At 46.3% G+C, this 27,931-nt stretch overlaps 7 protein-coding genes across 8 annotated transcripts; 3 read left to right on the top strand and 4 right to left on the bottom strand.

Annotated features, from left to right (window-relative positions):
• Positions 1–718: 718 nt before the first annotated feature.
• Positions 719–2,869, top strand: LOC6594476 (UDP-glucuronosyltransferase). The gene is made up of 3 exons (XM_002019706.2): positions 719–1,115; positions 1,300–1,559; positions 1,618–2,869. Exons 1-3 carry the CDS (start codon positions 863–865, stop codon positions 2,692–2,694), a joined length of 1,590 nt encoding a protein of 529 aa, XP_002019742.1. The 5' UTR covers positions 719–862; the 3' UTR covers positions 2,695–2,869.
• Positions 2,870–6,037: 3,168 nt separating this feature from the next.
• Positions 6,038–13,041, top strand: LOC6594477 (venom carboxylesterase-6). Its single transcript, XM_026994421.1, has 5 exons — positions 6,038–7,053; positions 7,109–7,288; positions 12,410–12,517; positions 12,581–12,713; positions 12,770–13,041. Exons 1-5 carry the CDS (start codon positions 6,045–6,047, stop codon positions 12,939–12,941), a joined length of 1,602 nt encoding a protein of 533 aa, XP_026850222.1. The 5' UTR covers positions 6,038–6,044; the 3' UTR covers positions 12,942–13,041.
• A 2,062-nt stretch (positions 13,042–15,103) lies between these two features.
• Positions 15,104–17,242, bottom strand: LOC6594478 (UDP-glucuronosyltransferase 2A3). The gene is made up of 2 exons (XM_002019708.2): positions 16,769–17,242; positions 15,104–16,713 (listed from the first exon to the last, which is right to left on the bottom strand). Exons 1-2 carry the CDS (start codon positions 17,010–17,012, stop codon positions 15,380–15,382), a joined length of 1,578 nt encoding a protein of 525 aa, XP_002019744.1. The 5' UTR covers positions 17,013–17,242; the 3' UTR covers positions 15,104–15,379.
• Positions 17,243–17,322: 80 nt separating this feature from the next.
• Positions 17,323–19,006, bottom strand: LOC6594479 (UDP-glucuronosyltransferase 2A3). Its single transcript, XM_002019709.2, has 2 exons — positions 18,739–19,006; positions 17,323–18,680 (listed from the first exon to the last, which is right to left on the bottom strand). Exons 1-2 carry the CDS (start codon positions 18,983–18,985, stop codon positions 17,353–17,355), a joined length of 1,575 nt encoding a protein of 524 aa, XP_002019745.1. The 5' UTR covers positions 18,986–19,006; the 3' UTR covers positions 17,323–17,352.
• Positions 19,007–20,105: 1,099 nt separating this feature from the next.
• Positions 20,106–22,097, bottom strand: LOC6594480 (UDP-glucuronosyltransferase). The gene is made up of 2 exons (XM_002019710.2): positions 21,686–22,097; positions 20,106–21,620 (listed from the first exon to the last, which is right to left on the bottom strand). The coding sequence occupies exons 1-2, from the start codon at positions 21,951–21,953 to the stop codon at positions 20,287–20,289; spliced, it is 1,602 nt and encodes a 533-aa protein (XP_002019746.1). The 5' UTR covers positions 21,954–22,097; the 3' UTR covers positions 20,106–20,286.
• A 1,174-nt stretch (positions 22,098–23,271) lies between these two features.
• Positions 23,272–25,247, bottom strand: LOC6594481 (UDP-glucuronosyltransferase). Its single transcript, XM_002019711.2, has 2 exons — positions 24,988–25,247; positions 23,272–24,929 (listed from the first exon to the last, which is right to left on the bottom strand). The coding sequence occupies exons 1-2, from the start codon at positions 25,229–25,231 to the stop codon at positions 23,605–23,607; spliced, it is 1,569 nt and encodes a 522-aa protein (XP_002019747.1). The 5' UTR covers positions 25,232–25,247; the 3' UTR covers positions 23,272–23,604.
• A 63-nt stretch (positions 25,248–25,310) lies between these two features.
• On the top strand, positions 25,311–27,287 carry LOC6594482 (UDP-glucuronosyltransferase 1-8). 2 transcript variants are annotated; one of them, XM_026994557.1, is made up of 3 exons: positions 25,311–25,494; positions 25,549–25,663; positions 25,716–27,287. In XM_026994557.1, the coding sequence occupies exons 1-3, from the start codon at positions 25,411–25,413 to the stop codon at positions 27,038–27,040; spliced, it is 1,524 nt and encodes a 507-aa protein (XP_026850358.1). In that variant the 5' UTR covers positions 25,311–25,410; the 3' UTR covers positions 27,041–27,287. The 2 variants fall into 2 exon arrangements, with proteins under 2 accessions (XP_026850358.1, XP_002019748.1); XM_002019712.2 differs by having other exon boundaries at positions 25,311–25,663.
• Positions 27,288–27,931: the final 644 nt, after the last annotated feature.

A 27,931-nucleotide genomic window follows, 5' to 3' on the forward strand; every position in this document is an offset into this window, starting at 1 on the left:
TAATATCGGGTGTATATATCGGCGATGCTAAAATAAAATAATCCAAAGACTATATATGTAAATGAAAATATGTACAAAAAAGTCCTTTGATTTTCACAAGCAGATGCCTTTCTAAGGTTAAAATTATTATAGGACAAGGAATACACCGAAAATTAGGAGATCCCTATTACTTAATTATGAGATAACCCATAACCTTTATAAATTCAATGCCCCAAGCGAATTCAGCTGTTATATTTGAGTTCTCATATCATTTTCTCCTTCTTTTTTCATTTAAATTGTGTACTTCAGCCAGGTAGAAGAAATCTTATCTGATCGACAAAAAACATTCTTCTATGTCTCCACAAAGCCGGTAAGGTAATCAAAACAAAACACGAAACCAACGAAAACCCATTGAGGAAAGAAAGAGAGAACAAAACCAAACAGAGAACAGTTTAAGAGCGAAGTACTAGACGAACGCGATAGACGAGAATAGAGCGAGTGAGTGTGGGAACAAGAGAGGCAAGAGAGTGGCCTACAATCAGGCACGCAATCGTATCGACAGACGCAACGCGTCTCCGTATATACAACTCGGATTGATTTTGGGCTGAGTAACGATGATGTGGGAACACACCATGGTAGGGTGATACACCAGCCATTGAGCCCGAGGCACTCAAAAGCCAGACAGACGGCGGCCTGCCTATAATAACACCACTGCCGGCGAGAATTTCCTCAGTTTATTTCGGGGCGCCAACGCGGGAATATCGATAGAACATCAGCTGGAACTACAACAAGCCACATACAAACATTCTATTTCACAACTGGCAGCGATTAGGCCCCCAGTTATTCGTGTATAATTCCAACATTCGGAACACCCTGAACAGCCATGAAGTCATTGAGTTATAAAACAAGTTTCGCGGCTCTGCTGTTGCACTGTCTTCTGAGCTGCGTCTCGGCCTACAATTATCTGGTGGTACTCCACACGGCAGCCCGCTCCCACTACCACGTGGGATCGGCCCTGGCCAAAGGTCTGGCCGCAGCAGGCCATCAGGTGACCATTGTCTCGCCCTTTGAACTGAAGAAACCCATCAAGAACATCAGGGATGTGCCTGTGCCCAGTATTCTGGCCGCCATGCAGGGTGAGTTTTTTGGGTTTGCTAGAAGACAAATCATGGATCATAGCAGTGGTATTACTTCTCAATTTTGTAACACCCAAGTAGAGGGTACTTTGTACTCGCCATATCATAGAAATGCATTCTGGGCCTCTGGCCTATCGTATTACACAATCTTATCAGCACTTGGCTTTTCTTACACCATTTCCAGGCAACATAGCCAACCTATTGACCAGCTCTAAGCAACCGATTATTAAGCAAATTATCAACTTCCATCACATGGGCCTGAACATAACCGAGTTTTTGCTAAGCGATCCTGTTGTGGTCGAACTGATCAACTCGAATCAGACCTACGACGCTGTCATCTCTGAGGTCTTCCTCAACGAGGCCCACTTTGGACTGGCGGAGCACTTCAATGCCCCGCTGATAGGATTGGGCACCTTCGGGGCCATCAGCTGGAACACAGATCTGGTAAGACATGCAGTTCAAGGCAAAGAAGTCTCTTCTTATCCCACTGTTCATTTTGTAGGTTGGAACCCCCTCACCGCCTTCGTATGTGCCCCATGCACTGCTCAAGTTCTCCGATCACATGTCGCTGGTCGAGCGCGTGGCCAATCTGGCCTTCGTGTCGTACGAGTATCTTTTCCTGAACTTCTACTACCTGCCGCATCAGGAAGCCATCTACAAGAAGCACTTCCCCAACAACAAGCAGGACTTTTACGAGATGCGAAAGAACACGGCTTTGGTACTCTTGAATCAGCACGTTTCTCTCAGCTTCCCCCGTCCCTACTCGCCCAACATGATCGAGGTGGGAGGCATGCACATCAACCGCAAACGCCAGCCCCTGCCCAAGGACATTGAGGAGTTCATCGAGGGAGCCAAGCACGGAGTGATCTACTTCTCGATGGGCTCCAACCTGAAGAGCAAAGATCTGCCCCTGGAGAAGCGTCAGGCCCTGTTGGACACCTTTTCCCAACTGAAGCAGCGGGTTCTGTGGAAGTTCGAGGACACGGAGCTTCCCGGCAAGCCCAAGAATGTCTTCATCTCGGACTGGTTCCCGCAGGACGACATTCTGGCCCACGAAAATGTGATCGCCTTCATCACCCACGGTGGCCTGCTGAGCACCACGGAGTCGATCTACCATCGCAAGCCCTTCGTCGGCATCCCCATCTTCGGGGATCAGTTCCTCAATATGGCCCGAGCCGAGCAGAATGGCTATGGTGTCACAGTGAACTATGAAGAGCTGACAGCTCCCAAGCTGCTGGCAGCCATTGAGCGGCTCATCAAGGATCCAGAGGCCTCCAAGAAGGTGCAGGACATGTCCGATCGCTATCGGGATCAGCAGCAGACGCCTCTGGAGCGGGCCATCTTCTGGGTGGAGCACGTGACCCGCCACAAGGGCGCCAAGTACCTGCGGAGTGCCTCCCAGGATCTGAACTTCATTCAGTACCACAGTCTGGACGCCATCGTAATCCTGTACGGCGGCATCATCTTCGTTTTCTACTGTCTGTTTGCGCTGATTCGTTTCTTGCTGCGCTCCCTGCAGGAGTGCTGTGCCGGAAGGGCAGAAGCCAGGTCAAAGAAGCCAAAGGCCAAACAAAATTAGAGTGTAGAACTGTCCGTCCCAGTGTAGATTCCATTAGAGGCTCAATTTTTTGTGTATCACTGCTCTAGAAATTTTCATGTTATTTTAAATATTATTTCGATTCAAAGAGAACATTTGTAGGCCGCTTAGAAACGAATATTAGACTCAATAAAGGTGCTAAGAACTTGTGTATGAATTTTCCCTGAATTTATTGGTTCTGCTCGAATCCGTTAAGAGTATATCTGTGTATAGATGTTAGTTCTTGTTACCATTTACTTTTGGTGCGCTCTTGAAGAGCTTATGAAAATTTCATTTGATTTTTTGCGGGGCAAAAGCGTGCGGTTGTGTCCCGCTTTGGAGCCCGCGGGCCGGGAAACTTGTAAACTAAAATGGGAAAATATTGTGAACTTCTATCGAAAAAATGCCACAGCCTCTGCCTTCTCTCTCTCTCTCTCTCTCTTTTCTTTCTTTTTCTGTTCCATCTCTCTCGCTTTCTGTGCGATGCTGCAAGTTGCACATAGTTAACGCTTCAGTTGTAAAAATGCCCATCAGCGCGTTCAAATTTTTAACAGCAGCCAACTGAGTGCCACGCCTCCCACCTACACCCACAGCCACACCCACGCCTCCCACCCACAGAACGCCCCTCGGCCGAATGCTTTTATTTTCTTTGCCGTGGCAGCAGCCGGCCCCGGCTTCCACCGCTCCTTGGACGGGCCAAAAGGCGTGTAAAAGTTTTAGCACAACTTATTGAAACTGTTTTGGGCCAGGGCCATGCTGCTGGAAAATCAACGTCCGTCGCGGAAATGTTGGCGGCTTTAATGCCGGCTCCTCGCCCATGAAGTAATTGTTCTTGTGGCAGCAGCAGAAGCTCCAAAAGAGCCTTCAACAGAACCTCAGAAGGAAGCTTATTTGTAGAATAAATAAAAAGGTATATATGTACTAAGAATTACAACAAGTAAGTACTAGTTACAGGTTTTGGAAAATTCCAATACTTATGTAATCTTCAGATATGCTAATCATCCGACAAATTGATAATTAAGAGCACATTCTTATATACTAAGAATTACAACAATTAAGTACTATGAACAGGTTTTGGAAAATTTCATTATATAGTCTTTATATAGGCCACCACAAATTGATAATTAGGAGCACATACTTAGAACTCAAGAAAACTCTAGCTGTAGTGCTGAATATTTTATCTTCCGATTCAGTTTAAAGCGCCATTTAAATGGAGTTTATCATGAACTAGATGCACAGCAAGTTGCCTTCAATTTGAATCACAGTTTGCTTTAGTTGATATTTTTTATACCCGATACTCAAAATGAGTATTGGGGTATATTAGATTTGTGGTAAAAGTGTATGTGTATAACGTCCAGAAGAAATCGTTTCCGACCCCATAAAGTATATATATTCTTGATCAGCATCAATAGCCGAGTCGATTGAGCCATGTCTGTCTGTCCTATGTCCTATGTCTGTACTATGTCACTGCTACAAAAATATTTCAAAACTTTGCCCCGCCCACTTCCGCCCCCACAAAGGGCGAAAATCTGTGGCATCCACAATTTCGACGATACGAGAAAACTAAAAACGCAGAATCGTAAAAGATGACTATATCTTCTAGAGTGCAAATCTGAACCAGATCGTATAATTATTACAGCCAGAATCACGAAAACAATTTCACTCTTTCTCGCTCTGTCTCACTCTAACACACAGGTTTCATGGTCGGTTTTGCCAATTGCAAAATATGAGTTCAAGGATCTCAGAACCTATAAGAGCCAGAGCAACCAAATTTGGTATCCACACTCCTGTGATATCGGACCTTGACCGTTTCGTGTACAAATTTCGCCACACCCCCTTCCGCCCCCGCAAAGGACGAAAATCTGCGGCAACCACAAATCTCAGAGACTATTAAGGCTAGAGTAACCAAATTTGGTACACACACTCCTTTAAGATGTTAAGATAAAACGTATATCTCAGAATTTCGCCCCACCCCCATCCGCCCCCACAAAGGACGAAAATCTGTTGCATCCACAATATTGCAGATTCGAGAAAACTAAAAACGCAGAATCATAGAGAATGACCATATCTATCCAGTTGCTGAATTTTGATCAGATCGGATAATTTTTATAGCCAAAAGGAACAAATCAATTTGCATTGCAGCGCCCGACGTCACGCTCAGACTGATTTTCTGTCTCTCTCGCACGCATTCTTTGTCGTGTCGTTTAATATTAGCGGCGTCTGCCGGAGGAGATCCATACTGACTTAGTATCGGGTATAACTGTAGAGTTGCGGTGTCCGCAGCAACTCACAACGTTCCCCCTCGTTTTGTTCTCACTCCATTGATCTCACATCATACGTGACTATTCAGCCGAAGAGCAACGTCTGCCTTTACATATACACTCAGAGAAAAATGGCTAATAATATGAAGCACACCCATATAAATATTAAATAATCGCTTTTTAAATAAAAACATAGGAAAATTAAATAAGAGTCAACTAAGACGGCCCATAATTAATTGAAATCTAATAAAACACTTTAAAATAAATACAATATATTACATTTATAGGAAATATATTAAATTTATATATTAAAATATTTAATTAAAAAAATGTAATAAATTAAATAGAAGTCAATTATGATGGCCCATAATTAATTTAAATATATAAAACACTTTAAAATAAATTTAATATATTACATTTATAGGAAATATATTAGATTTATATATGAAAATATTTAATTATGAAAATTTTATAAATTTAATAAACTAAATAGAAATTAATTATGATAGCCTATAATTAATTGAAATATATAAAACACTTTAAAATAAATACTATATATTAAATTTATAGGAAATATGTTAGATTTATATATAAAAATATTTAATTTTGAAAATGTAATAAATTTAATAAATTAAATAGAAATCAATTATGATGGCCCATAATTAAAATATATATAGAACACTTTAAAATAAATATAATATATTAAATTTATAGGAAATATATTATTATATATATATTATAAAGTATTTAATTTAACTAGGGAAATATTGAATTTAAATTTGAAATATATTTATCGTAAATCAAGTATTTTTAAGTTAATGGTAAAATGTTTGTGAAAGAAAGTGTTTTCTTTTTACCATGTCCTCCCTCCTTGAAAAAATTTATTAGATCTCTATCCGATTCCTTGGGCTTTTTTTTCTGGGTGTAAATATATTTAAATATAACTAAATACATATATCTGCCCTGCATTCTCATTTTATAGGCTTTAATCGTCGCTGGGTAAATCCCTAAAAGCCATTCCCAACGAGACTTTTTGTATAAAAAACCCCAACTGAAATGGGAAACTTTCAGTTGGAATCGAACAGCAGCAAGATGAACAAGATATTGGTGGTTCTCCTGGCCATCGGGTCATCATCCGTGCTGTCCCTCGAGGTGCAGACCGACCTGGGACGCGTGCGGGGAGCTAATCTCACCTCCAGATTGGGCTTACCCTTCTATGCCTTTCGGGGCATACGCTATGCCGAGCCGCCGTTGGCTAATTTGCGTTTCCTGAACCCCAAGCCAGTGAAGCCTTGGTCGCCCACTGTCTTCGATGCCACCGAAGATGGACCGATGTGTCCCCAGCCGTGGGAAAATCTTACAGATGTCTCCGAGGACTGTCTGCGGCTCAACGTCTACACAAAGGATGTCCAGGGTCGCCGGCCAGTGATTGTGTTCTTACATCACGGCGGCTTCTATGTGTTCTCTGGCCAGAGCAAGTATCTGGCTGGGCCGGAGCCCTTCATGGACAGAGATTGCGTTCTGGTGGCGCTCAATTATCGCCTGGGAAGCCTTGGATTCCTGGCCACCGGCACAGCCGAGGCGCCGGGCAATGCCGGGCTCAAGGATCAGGTGCTGGCCCTGCGCTGGATCCAGCAGCACATCCATCGCTTCGGTGGCGATCCCCAGCAGGTGACCCTGCTGGGCTACAGTACGGGAAGTCTCAGCATAGGCCTCCACATGCTGTCGCCCATGTCGCGGGGTCTCTTCCACCGCGGGATTTGCATTAGTGCCTCGCCCTATGGCCAGTCCAAGTATCAGAGTTCGGAATTACAGTTGGCCCAGCGGCAGGCCAGGCTACTGAAGTGTCCAGAGGAGCCTGCAAAGGATCTGGTTGATTGCCTGAGGCAGAAGCCCGCCCTGGACTATGTGAGCTCGTACAATGGCATGTTTGAGGTGGGATGGAGTCCCGTGCTTAACTGGCATGTGGTCATCGAAGAGGACTTTGGTCAAGAGCGTTTTCTGGTAGAGGATCCTTTTAAGACCGCCCTTAGGGGCAATTTCTACAAAGTTCCCCTGATCACGGGCATCACGGAGTTCGAGTTCTTCTCAGCGGCATTCTGTAGGTTTCATTAAGATCTACGTATCTCCTTTTCTCTACATGTATCTTCTTGCAGATGATTTGCGAAACGAGAGCATCATTGGCAACTACAACAGGGACAGGGAGCACTATGCCCCGATTGCTGTGGCCGAGCGCGGCACGAATCACTCACGTAATGTCAACAAATTGGAGTATCCGCAATCCCACAAGGCCTGGGGCGAACTCAATAGCGATGCCGTGATTGGTATGGCCTTTTTTTTTTTTTTTTTTTTTTCATTTTAAAAATAGGATATATATATATAAAATATAAGAATATAAAAATTAGAATAAAAATATATAGCGTATACATATATATGGACCAGACTTGCGGGACTGCCGTGAAGCATTGCTTCACAAGGCCGGCTAGCCTATTACGGCCGCTCATTTCGTGTGCGTTCAAGCCGCCTCAGTTCCAAAGCGATTTCTGTTGCAAGCCTGCATATCGCCGTCCAATTTGCTTGGTTTTCCAGCATCCTTGGTACCAAACCTTCCACCGTAATGGGCACTCCTATGGTGCCTTCTGCTCGCCTGCGGGCCTCTGAGAATCTGGCGCATGCGGTCAGGACATGCTCAGCGTTTTCTACTGTTCCGCAGCAGCTGCACAGACCATCTTCTTCGTGGCCAAAGCGGTGAAGGTACTCTTTAAAGCACCCGTGGCCGCTGAGAACTTGTGTCAGCGAGAACGTAAGTTCTTCATGCCGCCGATTCATCCATGCTGCAATGTTGGGGATTAGACGGTGGGTCCAGCGGCCGGTTACAGCATTATCCCATCTGAGTTGCCAGCTCTCGAGACATTCAGCCCTCGCCATGGTCTTAGCCGTTCTAGCGTCTGCCTGTGTGTTGGCGGCCTTTCTTCCCTTGTGGATTTCGCTGGCTTCCTTCGCTGCGAGCTCTACGGGTGGTATGCCGCTTATTACCATTATTGCCTCTGTGGAGACATTACGGAACGCCGAGCTGACCCGCAGGGCTCCGAGTCTGAAGTCCGACTCTATGCCCTTAGTGTAGCTCTTGGTCCTCGTGGCCTGGGCCCATATTGGCGCTGCGTATAGTATGGATGACTTGGCCACGTTAAATAGCAGTCTCCTACTCGTTGACTTTGGGCCTCTGTGGTTCAGCATCATACGTGAAACCGCCATGACTACGCCGTGTGCCTTCTGGTGTGTCTGCTGCAGGTGCTCTCTAAACGACAGTCTGGTGTCCAGCATAACTCCCAGGTACCTTATTGCTCGTTTTGAGGTAATTGAGGCTCCTCCTACGTTTATCCTCGCCGTCTCTACCTGTTTCCTGCTACTGATGAGAACCGCTTCCGTCTTGTGCTCGGCTAGCTTGAGCCCTGCCAGGTCTAGCCAGTCGCTTATGATTCCGATTGCCTCGTTCATACAGCTCTCGGTCTCCGCGAGGGTTTTCTTCGTGACCGTCACCGCGACATCGTCAGCGAATCCCACTATTTCGACTCCTTGCTGGAAGTTGAGGCGAAGAATTCCATCGTACATGGTATTCCACAGTAAAGGTCTCAGTACAGATCCTTGTGGGACTCCTCCCGTGATGGAGTATGATCGAGGGCCATCTTCCGTGTCGTACGTCAGCCATCTGTTGTCCAGGTAGTCGCTGACCATCGCCTGTAGATATCCGGGGATTTCGAGTGTGCGCAGGGAGGACATTATCCTGCTCCAGGATGCCGAGTTAAAGGCGTTTTTCACGTCCAGTGTTGCCACCAGACAGTATTTTTTGGCCCCGCCGAGCCATCGTGTGCCTTTCAAGGCCTTTCTGGCAGTGCCGCACACCTTGTCTAGCGCATCCAAGGTAGAGCGAGCCTTCCTAAAGCCGTACTGGCTGTCGGAGAGTCCACCAGCGGCCTCGATAGCCTCCGTTAACCTTGCGCTGATTATGCTTTCCAGCATCTTACCTGCGCCGTCCAGTAGGTAGATAGGCCTGTATGCCGATGGGTCCTCCGTGTCTTTCCCAGGTTTTGGTATCGGCACCAGCTTTTGCTTCTTCCATCTTCCAGGAAAGCATCCGTCTGTGAGGCATTTGGTATAGGTCTGCGCAAAGATCATCGGGTGCAGGCTAATAGCCAGCTTGAGGGCCCAATTTGGGATGCCGTCTGGTCCTGGTGCCTTGCAGTTTGGCACTCTCTTTACTAGTTTTGCCAACTCTTGCGGGGTCACTGGGGGTACTTGGTGTCCCGTACTCGTGATCCTGTCTATCTGCGTGTCCTGCGCTGGGAATAGGTGCTTGACGATTGCCTCCATATTATCCGCTCCTGTTGGTGCCGCGTGCTTGAATGCGCCGGTCTTCTTCATGACCACCTTGTAGGCCTTTCCCCAGAGATCGTTTTCGGCTTCGTCACAGAGATCTAAGAAGCATCGTTGTTTACTATTTTTGATTTCCTTCTTCAGTGCCTTCCTTCTTCGGGTGTAGATTTCCTTGAGAGCCTGGAAGTCTGCTGTTCCGCGGGATCTGTGGTATGCTCTTCTGGCGCCTATGCATGCGTGGCGGGCCTCCTCGATTTCCTGGTTCCACCAGTATACCGGCCTATGACCTTTAAATGGTTTGCTGCGCTCCATGCTAGCTTTGCACGCCCTTTCGAGTTGTCCCATGACTTGTGCCACTAGATCGTCTTCGCCTTCCACCTCGGCTAGTCCTGCTAGGGCTGCCCTGAAGGCTGGTGTGTTCAGCGTGGTTTCTTTGTAGTGCCCCCTCGTAGCGATACTCTGGGTGGCTCTTCTGGTCTGGATGCTGCAGAGGATAGCGTTGTGGTCGCTCGCGGTGTACTGCTCGCTGATCTGCCATAACGTGCTCGCTGCTAGTCGAGTACTTATGTAGGTGAGGTCTATGATGGATGTGGTACCTGCTCTGCTGAAAGTTGGGTTGGAACCAGCGTTTTTTAGTACTATGTCCAGGGAGGCAAAAGCCTCCACTAAGACACGGCCCCTGGCATTCGTTGTTGCTGACTCCCATTCCGTTGCCCAGGCGTTGAAGTCCCCAGCTACTAGCGACGGCGAGTGTGCTCTGATGTCATCTGCCAATTTGTCGATTGTGTCGCTGAACTCTTCGAGTGACCAGTAGGTAACAGCTGTATACCCATAGGTCTTTCAGCCTCCCTCGTACGTATCCTTTGGATCTTTTAACTCGGTCCAGGTGCTGTGCTGGTTGGCCGCACATCCAGATTGCCGCTTTCCCCGATTGATCCATGACCCACGTGTTGGATCTCACGGTCTTGTAGGGCTCGCTCAGCAGTGCCAGGTCCGTGTTGAGCTCTGTAACGGATTGGGTGAGAAGGTCTTGGGCCACCCTGCAATGGTTAAGGTTCAGTTGGATGATCCTTAACATTTGAGTTTTCTAACTGCCTCGCGGTACGCTGGGCACTTAAAACTTCCCGAGGCATGGTCCGTGGGGCTACCCGTTTTTTGTGCGCAGAGTATGCAGTGTGGGTCCTTGCTGCAATTTCTGGCCTCATGGCTCTGCCTCCACATCTAAAGCACGCTCCTCTGTGGTCCTTTTCTCCGGTGCAGTTTACCGAGATGTGCCCGAACTCCAAACACTTGTAGCATCGTTTTGGCGACATTATTTGCTTGATACGGCAGTTCACCCAGCCGACCCCTATCTTCCCCATTGCAGCGAGTTTGTGGGGTGGCTATCTGCATCCCGCTTCTGGTGGCTTTTAAGGACCTTACCGCGTCCTCGGGGATTTCGGTTACCCCTGTGGCACGCTTTAGTGCTTCCAATATCTCTGCCTTCGTTGTTATCTCATCTAGATCCATTAACTCGAGCCTTGTTTGTTCGGTAAGGGCCCGTACCACTGCCTTGGCCCCTAGTGCATTTCCGACCGCCGATTTGACCTCCTCCGCGCTGTGACTCGGGGCTTTTTTGAGGCGCAGCAGCAGATCTCCCTTTGCTGTCTTCCTGATGCTTTCCACGTCACCGCTCACATGGCTCAGCGTTGCATCTCCTTTCACCGATTTTAATAGTTCCGCGTAAGTGATGTTTCCTACGCTCGCTATTACTACAGCGTCTGGTCGCGTTTTTTTCGTGGTCTGTTTTTTTCTGGTTCCTACCGAACTGCTGCCAGTTGGGGACCGTTGGGTTTCAGGTTCGCGGACCGTTCGCTCCCGTGGCCTGAACTTCTTCGGCGGTGTCTGCCTCTGTCCTGCTGTTGGTTCCCTTGCACGTTTTGGTGTCGCTTGACTCCTCTCCAGTGTGCCGAGCCCTCTGCCGTTCCTACTTGCAGCTATTGGCGTCGTCTGCGTGTCTGCCTCTTTGCGCTCGGGGACCTTACCATTTTCTTGGCTGGTGAGGTCGGCTACCATCTCCTGCAGGTTTACCAGCTATGTTAGGCTGTCTCTCATCCGCTGGTTGATGTGCCTCTGGCCGGTGAACAGGGTCGAGAGGTCCTTCAAGATCAGCCCTATTTGGCTTACCGCGTCCGCCAGGGACTTTGGTGCCGTGGTAGGGCTGCTAAGCGATTCGGCCAGCTGCTGTGCCAATGGCGTGGCTTTTAGCTGAGGGGGCGATCATGCCATCGCTGCGCTTTTTCCAAAGGGGTTTCCTACCTCCATGTCGCTTGCTTTACCAGGTCAGGCGATAGGGGATCCCGCGCTGGCCACAGGTTTCCCTTGGCTTCTGGTCGATGGGGGATATACCGCCCCTTCTCGGTCCCCAGAGCCCCTTTTTCCGGGACACCGCCTAGGCGGGGGGGTTGGAAAATAGTCGGATCCGCGACCTTCAGCCCTTTCCCCTATCTAGACTTGTGCTAGCTAATTTTGGCCTAGATGTAGGCAGGTATCGCTTACTCCTTACCAGAACAAATAGTTCCGCCTGGAAGTATGCACCTTTCTGTTTTTGTTTTTTTTTGTTTTCCCTCTTCCTCTTTGTTTTGGTTTTACGCTTGTCGGCGGCTGGTTGCTACAAGATTTGTGTAGCCGATAGTGCAGCTGCCTGAAAGTTTGCGCACTATCTAACACTGCTACTATATCGATCAGCTGCTCGTGTCACCGAGAATGGAAAAACGCTGTGAAGTGAAGTGAAGTTCGCGCGGAAAAACTTTGTTTTTGTGGTCCCAGTGGGGAGAGAGCGGGAGATAGCGGGACTGGATTTCCCCTCCGCCCCTCAGCCCTGGCTGGAGCACCCGATTTCACCTGGTTTTTGCGCTGTGGGATTGCCCTTCACGCTTGGGCCAGGCTCGGTACGTACCCCTTCCTAATGAAATCCACGCGCTTACTTGTTTACCTTTTTCAGGAGGTTCTAAGGCTTGTTTTTTCCTGATGATCACTGGAGGTACACTAGAAACACGTCTGTTCACTTTCCGTTCAGATACGCCACCTTCAATCGGCCTTCAATCGTTTTGTACGCCTGATGGCACCACACACACCCATCTATACGTATCTGTTTCGCTATAAGGGCAGATATAGCTTCCTCAAGAATCCGGATAATCAACAGGCCATGGGTAAGAGATTACTTACTGAATGAGAGAGTGTTCTCTAAAAGGTATACATATGTGTTTTCTTAGGAGCTGTCCATCACGATGAACTTATATATCTGTTCCATGTCTCTCTGGAGAGTCCTCTTCTGAAGCGTGAGGATCCCGAGAATCAAATGGTAGAGCGCCTCACACGCATGTGGTTTGAGTTTGCCGCAAAGGGGTAAGTAATTGATATGATATGATTCTCAACAGAGTCTGATGGAGCCTTCTTCCTAGGGATCCCCACAACAAGACCGATGAGTACTTGAAAGACCTGCATTGGCCTCTGTATAATGATAAAGATAAATCTTACCTGGAAATCGATACACAATTGACAGCCAAAACTGGTGGCTTTAATCTGGAGAGATATCAGATCTGGGATGAGCTGTTTCCCTTGCCAACTTCGTAGGTAAACTAAGGGTATATAAAAAGGTATATTAAAGTTAGATATGCCAAAAGGTTTATTCGATAAATATTCAACAAATCAAATATGATATACTGCATATATAGCCAAAGGTCTTTTTTATATAGTTTCTAACTGATGCTCAGAGGGTGAAGAGAGGGAAGGGAAGGGATATATATTCGCCATAATTCCCGGTATTATTTCAAGGCTGTTCTTACGTAATTAGATCTAGATCGTGGGAGGGAGAGCGAGCGCTGACGAAGAGGACTAACAGTGAGCTGTTACCGGGAGCGACCACAGCCTGTTAGAGGCGAGCACTAACAGCGAGCTGTTACTGGTGGCGCCCACTGGCTGTTAGCGGCGAGCGATAACAGCGAGCTGTTACCGGTAGCGGCCACAGACTGTAAAAGACGATCGGTAACATACTGTCAACCAGGTGTTTTAACAGCGCGCTTGCCCTGTTAAAGCTGTTGTTGCCCCTGAACAGAATGTATAAAAAAGTCGTACATTTATAAAGGTTTATTCAACAATCATGGAACTATTATTAAATATACTGCAAGTATAACCTTGATTCTCTTCACAAGATTCTAGAGTTTCCCTAATAGAAAAGAGCCATGGAAACTGAAACTCGATTCGGCTATAAATTTCATTTTCAAACTACCAAATTCTCTTTGCCCAAGAAATCACTTTGCTTCCAATCTGAGGAAAGCAAACAAACAAAAACCAATGCAAACGTCTGCATGAGTCGAGTAGAGAAAAATTGATGAAAAATGCTCATGAACATATAACTATCGCAAAAAGGTGACCGGAACATGGGACTTGATGTTTGTAGCATATTTTCGCACCAATTTGCAATGCCAGTTGCAGCAAAAATTCTTGTAAAAACAAGAGAAAGAGAGAGAGAAACTGGGAAAAAGAAATAGAAAAGTGCTGTGAAGCATTTGATTTGCTTGGCCAAGTCACAGCATTCCGTTCAGATTCACAGATCACAGCACTGCACGGCAGAGCATTTGTGACACATTTTCTGTGAGTGCAAATTGGATTTTGCTGACACTCCGTGAATAATTCGTTTTCGTTTTCGAGATTGAGCAAAAAGAAGTCTGCCTCTGCCATGGCAATTAAACAGTGAACGAAATGTGAGAGCTCATTAAAAACGCGTCAGACCACAAAACAGGACATCATTAAATTGTTCGCCAGGAGCCATGGGCATTTAATGGGGATCAATCGTTGGTATACCATCCCCACCCCCCACCCCAAACCCTAAATCGCATGAAATTATCTACATTTGCATACCAACAGTCCAGTGGCAGTGGCAGGGGCAGGCGGGGGGTGTGGCTACCAAGGGCTAATGGCTATGGTAGCCACACCACATTTATATGTATGCATAGCTCATGAATTTTTGATTACGCATTTGGCAATGCGGCCAAAAACACAGCCAGCCAGAGAGCTGCAAACCAATCCAACGGAAGTGACTCCATGCAATTTAATATTACGCATACGCAGCGTATGCAACTGATTGGCAGCGGTTAATAAATACACACAGGCAGGCACACTCCCTCTCTCTCTCTCTCTTACCGCACACGTGCATGGATACCCGAAAAATATTTGTATGCATATTCCATAATTCACTGCACACGGGCAATCGGGCAATCGGCAATCGAGCAGCTTTTGTGTGTGACCAGAAGAGCATCGTTATATAATAAATACGCGATTCACAATATCCCCATCATTTTGGTGGCAAATAAAATGCGTGTGCGGGTCCACTAGAGGCCAATCAAGAGGCAGGAAATCATTTAGAATTACACGAAAATATTATGCATTTATACAGGGAAAAATTTTGCGTATTTCTGTATATTAATTTTCGAAATTTCAGCTTTATTTAAGGCCCACACCATGTAGCTACAGATCAAGGACCGGAAGATAGGTATTTCACTCTCTTAAAGGCTTCTTTTGTGCCTTTTGTATCTACCTCCAGACAGCCATATCGGAGGCACAGCCACAGTTAGCGCCTTAGGTGAGGCCTGACCATTGCTAACTTTTGGTTCGATTTCTTATAGATAACACAAATGATACGCCAGATACCCTTATCAGCTGTAGACACACGCATAAATGTTAATATACAGCCGGAAAAGAAGCCTTGGTGACAAGCAAATTTTTTCTAGTGAAAATAATTCAAACAAATGTCATTTATTGCAGTTTAACAGCTCTATAAAAGGCGGAGAAAATCGGAACACTATTTCGAACAAACTTCAATCGCAAAGATGGGACTCCTCTGTTCTTCTGTGGAATCCATTCACCCATTTATTTTTTGATTTATTTTGTATTTATTCCCTAACCTTCTTCACAGTTTGTGGAATTTTAAAGACAGTTCCATTTGTTTTAAGGCTAAAAATACATTTTCTATAGATTTATAAAGCATAATCCTTTTATCAATAATTAATGTCCTACAGATTCTTTTGCTTTTTCTTTCCTGATTGTCCAAGACCAGCTATGCGTGCCAGCTTCCACAGCAGACCCACAAGGACTACGATAAACAGTAGGGCACCAGCCAGAAGGGTGCCAATGACATCCAGGCTGTGGTAGGTGAAAAAGTCCAGCTCCCTGCCGGCCACCCGCATGTGTGCTGCTCCCTTGTGCCGCAGGATGTACTCCGTCCACCAGTTGGCCTTGGCCAGAGCAGTCATGGGCTGATCCCGATACCGAGCCGATGTTTCCTGCGCATTGAGGGCAAAACTCTCCTCGGTGAGCAGGCGGCGTAGAGCAGAGTTCAAGTCCGAGGCAGTCATTGTTTGGAGACTGAGGACGAGGCCCAGACCCGTTCGTTGGACATGATCCATATTGCGGAACTGATCGAAGAAACAGGGCAATCCCAGCATGGGCTTGCCATAATGGAGGCTCTCGACTGTACTGAGCATGCCCCCATGGGTGATGAAGAGTTTTACCTTGGGGTGAGCCAGGACAGCCTGCTGGGGAAACCATTTGCTGATAAAGACATTCTCTGGCTTGCCCGGGAGTTGGTCATCGTCGTATTTCCACAGCACTCGTTGCGGCAGACTGGCAAAGGTCTGCAGAAGCACTTGTAGCTGATCCTCAGACAAGGATTTGCTCCGGAAAAGGGTACCCAGAGAGAAGTATATCACTCCCGCCTTGCCTGAACCCTGCACGAAGTCCTCCATGTCCTTGGGCAGATGCCCTGACTGCTGATCATCAATGTGCAGTCCTGCGGCCTCAATCATATTTGGAACATATGGCCGCGGGGGAGCCAATGCGAAATGCTGATTCAGCAAGATCAAAGCAAAGTTGTTGGTGACCTTTGCCAAAGGAACTTTATCGGCCAGCTGGCTAAAGTATTTCCGATAGATTTCTTCATGTTTGGGCAGATATTTCCACCTCCAGTTGATCCAGGATACTGAACGCTCCACAAAGTCACTTAAACGTCCGTAGAATGAGTCCCGATCTGGCAGCACAGCCGTGGAGGTGGGCGAATGGAGGTAGGAAATGGGTGAGGTATTGCCCGCCAATTCATCGATTTTCCAGTCAGTGCCGTAGGGTGCCAGGCCAATGAGCGGGGCATCGAAATAGGCTGCCAGGCCGTAGAGGGCATCCAACCGCCAAAGATCCACCAGAACGAGATCGAACTGAGCCTTGGCTGGCTTGAGAATCTCGCGACGCACTTGGTCATTGTTCAGCACAGCCTTTGTGAGACTCACACAGTAGTCGTGGGCAATGTTATTGGAGTCCCAAAGGGACGAGGCTTGAAGAGCAGTCAAAAGAAACTCTGAAAGAAAAATATGTAGAGATTTCACCGGGACTCAACGTTGGCCAGAGCCTACCTTCAAAATGTTCAAGCACTTCTGGTATTGGAATATCCCTGAAGTTCTGGACAGACTCCTTTTGAGGGAATGGACTAACAGATGTGACCTGATGGCCCTGCGATGCCAATGACTTCAGATAGGGCAAGGCATAGTAGTAATGCGATGGACTTGGTATGGGAAATAGGGCCAGAATGCGGGCACCCTCCAGGTAGCTGGGAAGCAGCAACACGAGCAGGTAGCAGCACCACCGCAGATCGGACATGATCGAACGTGGCCCCTCGAACTCTGGCAGGAAACTGAGCAAGAGAGAGCTGACCGGCGATCGTTTTAAGGGTTTCTGAGCAGGCCCACCATGACTGTGGGTTCTGTTTTCTTATAGATAAGGAACAAAGCCATAAATCAAACAAGAGCTGACCTGGGAGGGACTTCTGATTACACTGCAACGAAATATAATCACTTTGTGGCATTTTTCTATATTTTCATTTCAAATAACTATCTTATCTTCCTCACACTTTGTTTTGTATAAGAAAATACACATAATCATAGCCAAACACAAAATAAGAAATTTTGAATAGTTTTTATACCAAAAATCGTATTATTCCTCACTGATTCTTTTGCTTTTTCGTCTTTGATTGACCAAAACCTTGGCAAAACTTAGCCAACTTCCAGAGAACAAACACCACCAGGATCAAGCCCAAGAGAGCACCGCCCAGGAGCGTTGCTATAACGTCGATGCTGTGATATGCCAGGAAGTTCAGGTCCTGGCCGGCCACACGCATATGCGGGGCACCCTTGTGCCGCAGGACGTACTCTGTCCACCAGACGGCCGTCTCCTGGGGACTCATCGGCTGATCACGATAGCGGGCCGACATCTGGCGGGCCTTGTCCGCAAACTGTGGCTCCTTGAGCAGGCGCTCGATGGTATGTTTGAAGTCCTGCTGAGTCAGGGACTTGTGATCGAGGCTCAGGCCGAAGCCCGCCTGCCTGGCACGCTCCACATTCAAGAACTGATCGTAGAAGAAAGGCAGACCCAGCACAGGCTTTCCGTGATGTATGCTCTCGATGGTGCTCAGCAGTCCGCCGTGTGTGATGAACAGCTTGACCTTGGGATGGGCCAGGATATCTGGCTGGGGGAACCACTTGCTGATGAAAACATTCGGTGGCTTTCCAGGGAGCTGGTCGACCTCAAATTTCCACAGGACCCGCTGCGGCAGGCTGGCAAATGTTTTCAGTATCGTTTCACGCGTTTCGGCTGGCAGATCCTTGCTCTTCACATTCGATCCCAGGGAGAAGTATATGACTCCTGCCTCGCCCGAGCCCTGAATGAATTCGTCAATGTTCTTGGGCAATGGCGCTGGCTTGTGGGATATGTGCAGTCCTCCCACCTCGATCATGTTGGGCACATACGGACGGGGAAAGCTCAGCGAAAAGTGCTGATTGAGCAGCACCAAGGAGAAGTTTCGGTTCAACTCGTTGAGAGGAACCCTGGCTGCCGCTTCGGGGAGGTACTTCTCGTAGATCTCCACTTGTTTGGGCATATGCACGAGGTTATAGTTGAGCCAGGCAATCGCTGTATCCACAATGTTGGTGAGACGTTGCCGGAAGGTCATGCGATCCGTAAAGCCCGTCGTCTGCAGGGGAATATACGAAAAGGGCGAGGTATTCCCCACCAGCTCATCGATATTCCAGTCAGCCCCGAACGTCGACACCCCAATGATGGGGGCATTAAAGTGTGCCGCAAAGCCATAGTACGCATCCGATCGTAGAGCCTCCACAATAATCAAATCGTAGTGATCCTTTCCCGGGGGTAAAAGTGTCTCCTGCACCTCCTTATTCAGGAATACAGCGCGTGTTATGTCCACAAAGAATTTGTTAATGAAATCATTCTCCTCCCAGAGATTCATGGGATCGCCAAGGTCGGTGATGATTTCTAGAACAAACACAGATGCCATTACTCTACACTTTCGAATCGGAAAACACTGAAATACCGTCATAGTTGTTAAACACTTCCAGCACTGGGATATCGCGAAAGTTGTGTAGGGGTTTCTTCTGGGGAAAGGCATTGATGGAGGTCACCTCGTGACCGCGCGCTGCCAATGCCTTCAGATACGGCACTACATTGATGTACTGCGAGGGACCCGGAAAGGGGAATATCGCCAGTATACGAGCTGCCTCCAGGCTGTAGATAGGCCACAGCACCAGTAGACTTATCAGCGCCTGCCGCAAAGCCAACATCTTTATGGGTACGGTCCGATGCTAGTGGAGACCAGAAACACACTGAATCGTGGGGTAACCTGTGGCGCATTCTCCAGACCCCATTAAATAAACCTCGGCCCCCATACACATGCGATAACAATTTTAGTAAAGAGCCGATTGTGGTGGGCATTTGTAGGCAGTCCACAACTACACGCCTCCCCATGCCCCCTCGCCAGTCTCACAGCATCTCGTAAGCCTCGTATGCGAATACTATATGGCATGATTAAATTGCTGACAATTGCCTCGTCGTGTCTCTCCCTCTGTGTGTGTTTTTTTTCTGACAGCTCAGATTGCAATCGTGATGAACGATTGTCCGGATTGTGCGTGCACTAAAGCGCTGATACTGCTATTTAACTTGGGATAAGGTTTAGGTAAGATTAAGTTATCATGGGTGTTATTATAAGCATATTATATGTTCATTCATGTCTGGAGAATATATAAGACTATAAGATTCCAAGATATCCATTAAGAAATTCAATATATAACCACCCCGTTCGGGGTATTGGCATGGTATACTTCAATTTTCGATTGAGCGAGCTGAGTCGGTCCCCAGAATCCAATAACAAACGACGAGCATATTGTTTTTTCTTTCATATTCAGGGTATTTTATGAGGAATAATACTTGATCATTAGATGCTTCGTGGTGTGGCCGTGCCGGGTACTAGCATTGGCGGGCTGAGTCGGTCCCCAGAATCCAACAACAATACACGCAACCCTCAATGGCGAGGCGCAGAAAAGACTTATGTACTTTTCGGTCCCCAGAATCTGACAACGAAAGGTAAAGTCTACAGTCTTTGGTTTTATTCATATAACCCCCATAGCCAGCTCTTGTCCTTCCATCTATGAGTTTTAAAAATATTTAGAATTTTAGCTACATTTTCTATAAATACATGCAGTATAAATGGTTTTAAGTTATGGGAATGTAAAATTATTAAAAATTGTAAATTGTTAAAGCATCAGTGGGATACGTTTTAAACTCAATATTGCCATAGAAATGTTCAATTTCTATGATTATTTTTGAGTATATTTCAAAATACATAATTCTAGCTTTCATTATTGAAGTTAGTTATCAAAATGAACATAAAATCCTGTTCAACTGTCTCTATAGTAGCACTGTTTTCCATTGATTAAAATATGTGACTTTTTTGTTTAATTCGGTGGTTTTTAATGGCTTAACAGAATTTAGTTAATCTCTTTGATATGAAACAAATAACATAACTAATAATAACTATTATTACAGATAGTAATTGACTGGCTGACCTCGACGCTACCCACAATTCCTACTGTTCCTTTAATTTGTTCTCTGTCCCACGACGACGTTTGGAGATGACATAACACAAAGCTTCTATTAAAAGCTTAAGCACAAACAAAATGACGAGCAGTGATAGAACAGCGACAGCCCCAAGCACACCCCATGTATCCAAGCCGTGGAGCTGGACAAAGTTCAACTGTCGTGAGGCGCATCTCAAGTGTGCGGCGCCCTCGTGACGCAGCACGTACTCTGTCCACCAGACGGCACGCTCCAAGGCAGTCTCCTTCTGATCGCGGTACAGCTTGGACTTGATCTGCGCCGCCTCCGCGTACGAGGGATTGTCGAGCAGCTCGTGGATCAGAGACTGCAGCTCCGTGCTGTTGCTGCCCCAGAGATTGGCAGCCAGGCCGTAGCCCGCCTGCTTGGCCCGCTGCACATTCAGATGCTGGTCGTAGAACACGGGTAGACCCAGTACGGGCTTGCCGAAGAAGATGCTCTCGATGGTGCTGAGCAGGCCCCCGTGGGTGATGAACAGCTTCACATTGGGATGGGCCAGAATATCCGGCTGGGGGAACCACTTGCTGATGAACACATTCTCCGGCTTGTCCTCCAGTTGATCCGCCTCGAATTTCCACAGCACTCGCTGCGGCAGGGCGCCCAGGGTCTCCATCAGGACCTTGCGTGTAGAGGGCGGCAGGTCGGCACTCTTGATGTTCGATCCCATGGAGAAGTAGATGACGCCGTGGGGGGACTGCTCCACAAATTCGGCAATGTCAGCGGGCAGGGGCTGCACCGTTCGCTGTTGTTCGAGGTGGAGACCTCCCACCTCGATCATGTTGGGCAGATAGGGTCGGGGATAGCTCAAGCTGAAGTGTTGGCCCAGCAGCATCAGCGAGAAGCTGTCCATGACCTGCTCCAACGACTGCTGGGCCTGGGGGAAGTACTTCCCGTAGAGCTGCCTCTGGGTGGGCAGATGAACCAATCGCTTGTGCAGCCACACGACAGCAGCCTCCCACACATTCCACAGCCGCTCCTCGTAGCTCATCTGCTCGGTGCGCGATGACAGCAGCATGGGATTGTAGGACAGAGGGGATATATTGCCCATCAGCTCGTCGATATGTCGATCGGTGCCGTACGATGAGATGCCAATGGTGAGGGCACCGAAGTGCTGGCCCAAACCAAACAGGGCCTCGTTCTGCACCGTCTCCATGATCAGCAGATCAAAGGTCTCACGGCTCTCCAGAAGGGCCTTGACAGCCGCATCCTCCAGGACATTGGCGGTGAGCATATTGAGGAATTCCGTGGTCATGGACAGCATTTTCCACTGTCCAGCCGGTTGGCTGAAACCAGCAGCAGCAAAGGCTGCCACAAAAAATACTCTACAATCTCTGCATATCCCTCGATTAGGTGGGTTCTCCTCTGCTTACCTGCCATCAATTCGTGTATCTTTGTGGCACCAATCACACGAAAGTTGGGCTCGTTTTTATCGCTGCCAAAAGTGTTGATTACCGTCACATTATGACCTCGTCGCGCCAGCTCCTTGAGATACTGCTCGGCGAATATATACTGCGATCGGCCAGTAAATGGAAATACGGCCAAAATCTTTGAGCTTTGGACCCTCTCATCAGCCGCCCCCACACTGAGCAGCAGAAACAGCCCCAGGCCCAGGGCCAGCAAACAGCAGGGAGTTCTCATGTCCAACCAAATCGTTCCGCCAGCAAACGACAACTAATCTCTGACAAAAACCTTTGCCATATAATTATCGGCAAATGTCGGGGAGGTCTACTGTTTGTATCGGATCCCCAAAAGAAAAACACATACAAAATATGTTCACTGGAGCGAGGCATTAGATGTTTTTTGTTAATTTATACATATATATATCGAAGGCGTCACCGGCTTTAGCTCTTGACAACATTGTTGTTTGTTTATACACAACATTTGAGGTTGTTATGCAATCGTTGAGAGAATATCGCTCTCTCTCTCTCTCTCTCTCCCTCTGGCTAGCATTTACTCTCTTGGAGTATACTAGGCTCTCTGTCTTTGTTCATTGCTCTTTCCCTACATCACTCTTTTTTTGTAAATTTTTAATTAAACAACACGCCTTTTGTGCTCCGAGAACTATTTGTCATGTACCCTACACATAATTGAGTGTTGATCATTTAAGTTTTGCTATAGGAAACATCATAAGTAAAATAAATAAAAAGAAAAAATATATTTCAAATTTCAATTGGAAAAATTCTATGGAAAATGTAAGTATTTTTTTATTGAGCACACAATGATTCTATATATTTATTTATAATATATAGTTATAAGGAATGTTTAAGCCGTAGAGAAAAAGCCCCGAAAATCGAACAAATCGAGAAAATAAATTTATAAATTAATATAAATATATTTAAATATACCAGTACTTTGCAAATATATTTATATATACCCATATATTTATTAAAATTATTTATTGCTTTCACTTGCATATATTTGATTGAAATATATTTTATACTTACATTAAATGTTTTCATATTTATTATTTTTATATACATATAGATAAAAAAAATTTTTATTTATATAAAATATTTTCATATTTATAATAAATATATTTCATATTTAAACTTGATGACACGCATTTTTGTTGCTTTTTTTAATTTTTGTTAAATCTGTGATAATATTATATATTCAAATGAATTCAACTGTTTTATATTTATATTAAATATATTTCCTGCAAATTGAAAATTTTATAATATTTATTTTAAACTGTTTTATGGTTTAATTAATTAAATTAAAAATTAAAAAAACATTTAAAGTGAATTCCATTAAATTTAATGTAAATTAATGTGTTTAAAAACCGAATTATTAAATGAAATATGGCTGTTTTTCTTTTTTTTTATGTATATTACCATTTGTTTTTGTAGTTTTTATAATTCTAGAGCTGCTTAACGTGTGCCTTACATGAAGATACGTAGTATTTGCATCTTCCTAAAACCTGTTTTTATCTTACATATAATTAAAAACCAGCTGCTGTTTTAAATTATTTATAAGTAAATAGAATTTTATTGCGCAAGCTAAATTATAACTAAATTCTGTCTTTCACAAATCAATCACAACAAACATTCCCCAGGGGCTGTAGTACCTGGAATTCCAGAGATGTCTGACTACTAAACTCTGCCCCAAAACACTTAGCCGAATCGTATAAAAATGAAACTTGGAAACACTTTTAAATACGCATAAATAAAAAGGGTAATCGAGATTAGATAGGGGACCCGTGTGTTTGCCTCACTTATCATTCCATTGTCCCTGCTGTAATCTAGATAAAGGTTCAATAAAATAATTACAACCCGAAACGAAAATATAACTACGCAGCCCGCTGGATGCCTTGCAAACGAAGTGCCATTTTGGTCAACCAATCAAGGGCGTGTGTCCACTTGGAAAGCGCCGCAAAGACAACACCCACCACAAATGAGAGACGCAGAAAGATCATCAGGAGCTTGTCCAGACAGTAGTAGTCTATGAGCTTTATGTGGGAGGTGGAGACGCGCATGTGACGGGCTCCTTTGTAGCGCAGGACATACTCCGTCCAGTAGATGGCCGTCTGCAGAGGAGGCATCGGCTGATCCCGAAACCTTTTTGATACAAACAAAGCGTTTTGCTGATACTCCGGTAGCTTGATCATCCGCTGAATGGTTTCGGCCAGCTCTTCTCTGTCTACGGCATTGATGTCCAGAATTTGGGCCACACCCTCAACGACCAGGCGATCTATGTTGCGGAATTGATCGTAAAAGAGAGGGAAACCCAGCACAGGCTTGGCATAGTACGCGGCCTCGATGATGCTCAACATGCCGCCGTGGCAGATGAAGAGCTTGACATTCGGATGGGCCAGTATCGCCTGCTGCGGCAGCAGTCCGCCCATATAGATATTGCCGCTGATCTTGGCCGATGGATTACTTTCGAACTTCCAAATAACGCGCTGTGGCATTGCCTCAAAGGTGTCCATTAGCATTTGTACAGTCTCCCGTGGTAGATCCTTGGTTTGCAGATCAAAGCCGAGGGAAAAATAGATCACACCATGCGGCGCCTCATCGATGAACAGCTTCAAATCGGCTGTGAGTGGGGGATCCTCCAGGGGGACATGCATACCAGCCACCTCGATCATGCCCGGGACACTCGGACGGGCCGCAAACAGACTGAAATGCTGGTTTAGCAATATCAACGCAAAGTTTTGCCTGATCTCGCTGAAGCTTTGGTCGAGATGGCCAAAGAAATGATCGTGCAGCTGCCGCTGCTTCGGCAGGAATACCAACTGCATCAGGAGCCACTCCTCGGAGATGTAGTAAAAGTTGTAGATGCGACTCCAAAGGCTGTCCACGGCCTTCAGACCCAGCGGCAGCATTGGCTCGAGCAGCGGCGACGAGTCATGACCCATCAGGTTATTCAAATTCCAATCGGCACCGCATGTGGCCAGACCCACCAGAGATGCATTAAAATGTGTGGAGAAAGCAAACATGACATCGGTAAAGCCCGGCTCCACTACCACCATATCAAATGTGGCATTCGAGCGGAGTAGAGCCTGCACCTCCACATTCTGGAGTATATTCAGGGAGGCCTTGATCATGTAGTTCCTTATAGACACCGCCTCACGCCATTTGCTAACGGTTGAGCTATATATGAATTCCGCAATGTCTGTATAAGGAATCAGGAATTTGTGATTCAAAGTTGGGATCTTAAATCTTTCACTCACCCGTATTGGCCTCATAGTCATCCATGATGTGTATAAAGCGCACATTTTCTATGGGCTTGCACAGTTCGAAGGCATGAATCACTGTCAATTGGTGACCCCGACGTGCCAGTGCCTCTATATATGGTGTCATCAGTAGACACTGCGAGTGCATTTCAAAGGGATTGATCACAAGAATCTGGTCGGCCTCTGCCCGAGCCACCAGCCACAACAGGGTCGCTAGAAGCCATCGCCACTGAATGAACATGTCGAACGAGTGATCTCTCTATGACTGACTGACTGACTAGCCCTAGAGCCAAGAGTGCGACGTAACGCTTCAGCAAACACTCAATTACTGATAAAATTTTCGCCAATGATTGAGGTGGTTCCGCTATCAGAAAACAGTATCATTTTGAGCTGCGACATGTGCGGTTTGCTTTGTGTAGGATGGTGAGGCGCCTGGGCTTTGCTGGTCTGCTGGTCGTGGCTCTACTTGGCCAGCAGACCGCCCAGACTGCCAACATTTTGGCGGTATTTGCGTATTCGTTTGGTTCCTCTTATGTGCTAGTCAAACCCTATCTACAGAACCTCGTCCAGCGGGGACACCAACTGACTGTGATATCGGCGCCAGTCTCTTACATGGGCGACATCGAAGGGGTTCAGCATATACGCGTGGAGAGCCTGAAAAAGCTGAGTAAAGGTATGGGCACTTCAAGAGATAGTTGGACTTTAATAAACCCATACATTCACAGACCTCGAGGAGTACGACTATGAGACGGAAATGACCAGCAAATGGGCAGAGGCTTCGTTCGTCGCTGATTACTTCTACAACTGTTCCAAGCTGATTCTCGAGGAGCCTGGCGTGCGCTCCCTGCTCCAGAATGCCAGTGCCCAGTTCTCGATGGTTATCCTGGAGGCAGCCCATACAGACGCCCTTTATGGCTTTGCCAAGCACTACAATGCCTCTCTGGTGGGCATTTCATCCTTTGGTGGGGCCTGGAACATTGACTTCCTAGCCGGCAATTCGGCGCCGAGTGTCTATGAGCCCATGTCCGCTCTGGGCTTCTCCCGCGGCCTCAGTCTCGTTGAGAAAATGAAAAATCTGATATTTATCAGCGAAGAGCGACTGGTGGAGAGATTTATCTATCTACCGGGTCAGATTGAGCTCTACAAGCGATACTTCTCTTTTGATGCGAGCAGTCTTCACGAGATTCGCAAGAAATTTTCCCTGATCTTGCTCAATCAGCATTTCAGTCTCGGTCGAGTGCGATCGAATGTACCCAACCTGGTGGAGGTCGGCGGCATGCATCTCAGCCAGAAACCCGAGCCTTTGAGTGCAGAGCTTCAGGGCTTTCTGGATGAGGCCGTGCATGGTGCGATATACTTCTCAATGAACTCGGACATGCTGGATAAATGGTTGCCGCCGAACATGCAAAAGACGATGCTAAACGCCTTTGCTCGGCTCAAGCAGCGCGTTGTCTGGAGAACCACTTTTCAGACACCGAATGAATCGAATAACTTGTACGTGAGACCGTGGCATCCACAGCGAGAGATCCTCAACCATCCGAATGTGAAGCTTTACATCACTCAGGTGGGACTTTTGTCCATCATTGAGGCGTCCTATTATGCTGTGCCCATGCTCTGCATTCCCGCCTATTTCGATCAGTTCAAGAATGCCGATCGATTGGAACGTTTGGGCATGGCCAAGACTCTTGATATTTATGCTCTGGACCTTGAGGAGGTCGTCGAAACGATTCACGAGCTTCTCAACAATGACAGCTATGCGAAAAACGCCAAAAAGCTGTCCATGCGTTTCACCGATCAGCCCATGACTCCGATGGAGACGGCCATTTGGTGGACCGAGTACGTGCTGCGGCACAACGGTGCCGATCATATGCGAATCGTTGAACAGGACATGTCCCTGATGCAGTACTACAGCGTGGACATATTCTCGGTGCTCTTCGGTCGCATTGGACTCACGGCCTTGATAGTGATCTTCTTGGGCTACACTGTGGTCACTATAGCTTTGAGGACCACCCAGTATCATCTCAGACTGAGTATACCTGTGGTAACCTAAGGTCACATCCCCATTTCTTTGTTGCGTATCATTTCTGACCCTTTCTGATGTTGCAGTCGGTTTTTACAGATAACAGTCGACAGAAATCGGTTGTTGGCCCTGATAAATAGTAAATTTCCATCCAATTGTTTGCTGAAATTGATGATAATGAAAATATCTTATCAACAGCGACCTAACTAAGCGACCAATGTTAGGGACGCTTTTGTGTAGACTTATTAAGTGCATGACAAATTATATTATAATTCAATTATTTTTAGGTTTATTTATTTTGATTTTTTGAACTTTAAGCATTTCGGATAAATAAAACTATGTTTTGACTGTTTGGAAAACAATTTAATAGAATTGATGTTTGGCATACATTCTTTTTATATCCGATACTCCAAGCGTATAGGGATATATTATTTGTATTGGATTTTGTTCAGGTCGGAAGCAATAACAGGGTAACAGAGCTGTCCAACAGACCAGGTTAACAGTATGTTCCCAATCTCAATTAACAGCCTGTGGGTCTCCCGGTTAGAGCTCACTGTTAGCGCTCTTCTTGAAAATCTTCTGGTCGCTCTAGTTTACAGTTCACTGTTAGCTCTATCTGACAGCTCCTGAGAGCGGGCTCGCGCACGGTTCATTGTTGGAAAACTACATTTAGAAAAGCAATCCATCCTCCTACAAACATTTCATTCTGCTTGCTGGATTACTCCTCCTACATCTACAATATTATCCAGCCTCGTACAAACACATGCTAACCCGTAACATATACCAAAGCCATTCCCAAATCAAAACCTATTCCACATCTATCGATGCCTTGAGGTCAACAATTTCCTTACCTTTTATTAGCACCCACACAAATCATATCCAGAACTCCCCACAGCGATTATTTTTTCATAATTGCCGTTT

Source organism: Drosophila persimilis, unplaced genomic scaffold (assembly GCF_003286085.1).
Source record: "Drosophila persimilis strain 14011-0111.01,24,50 unplaced genomic scaffold, DperRS2 tig00003933-arrow-pilon, whole genome shotgun sequence".
Lineage (NCBI taxonomy): Eukaryota > Metazoa > Arthropoda > Insecta > Diptera > Drosophilidae > Drosophila > Drosophila persimilis.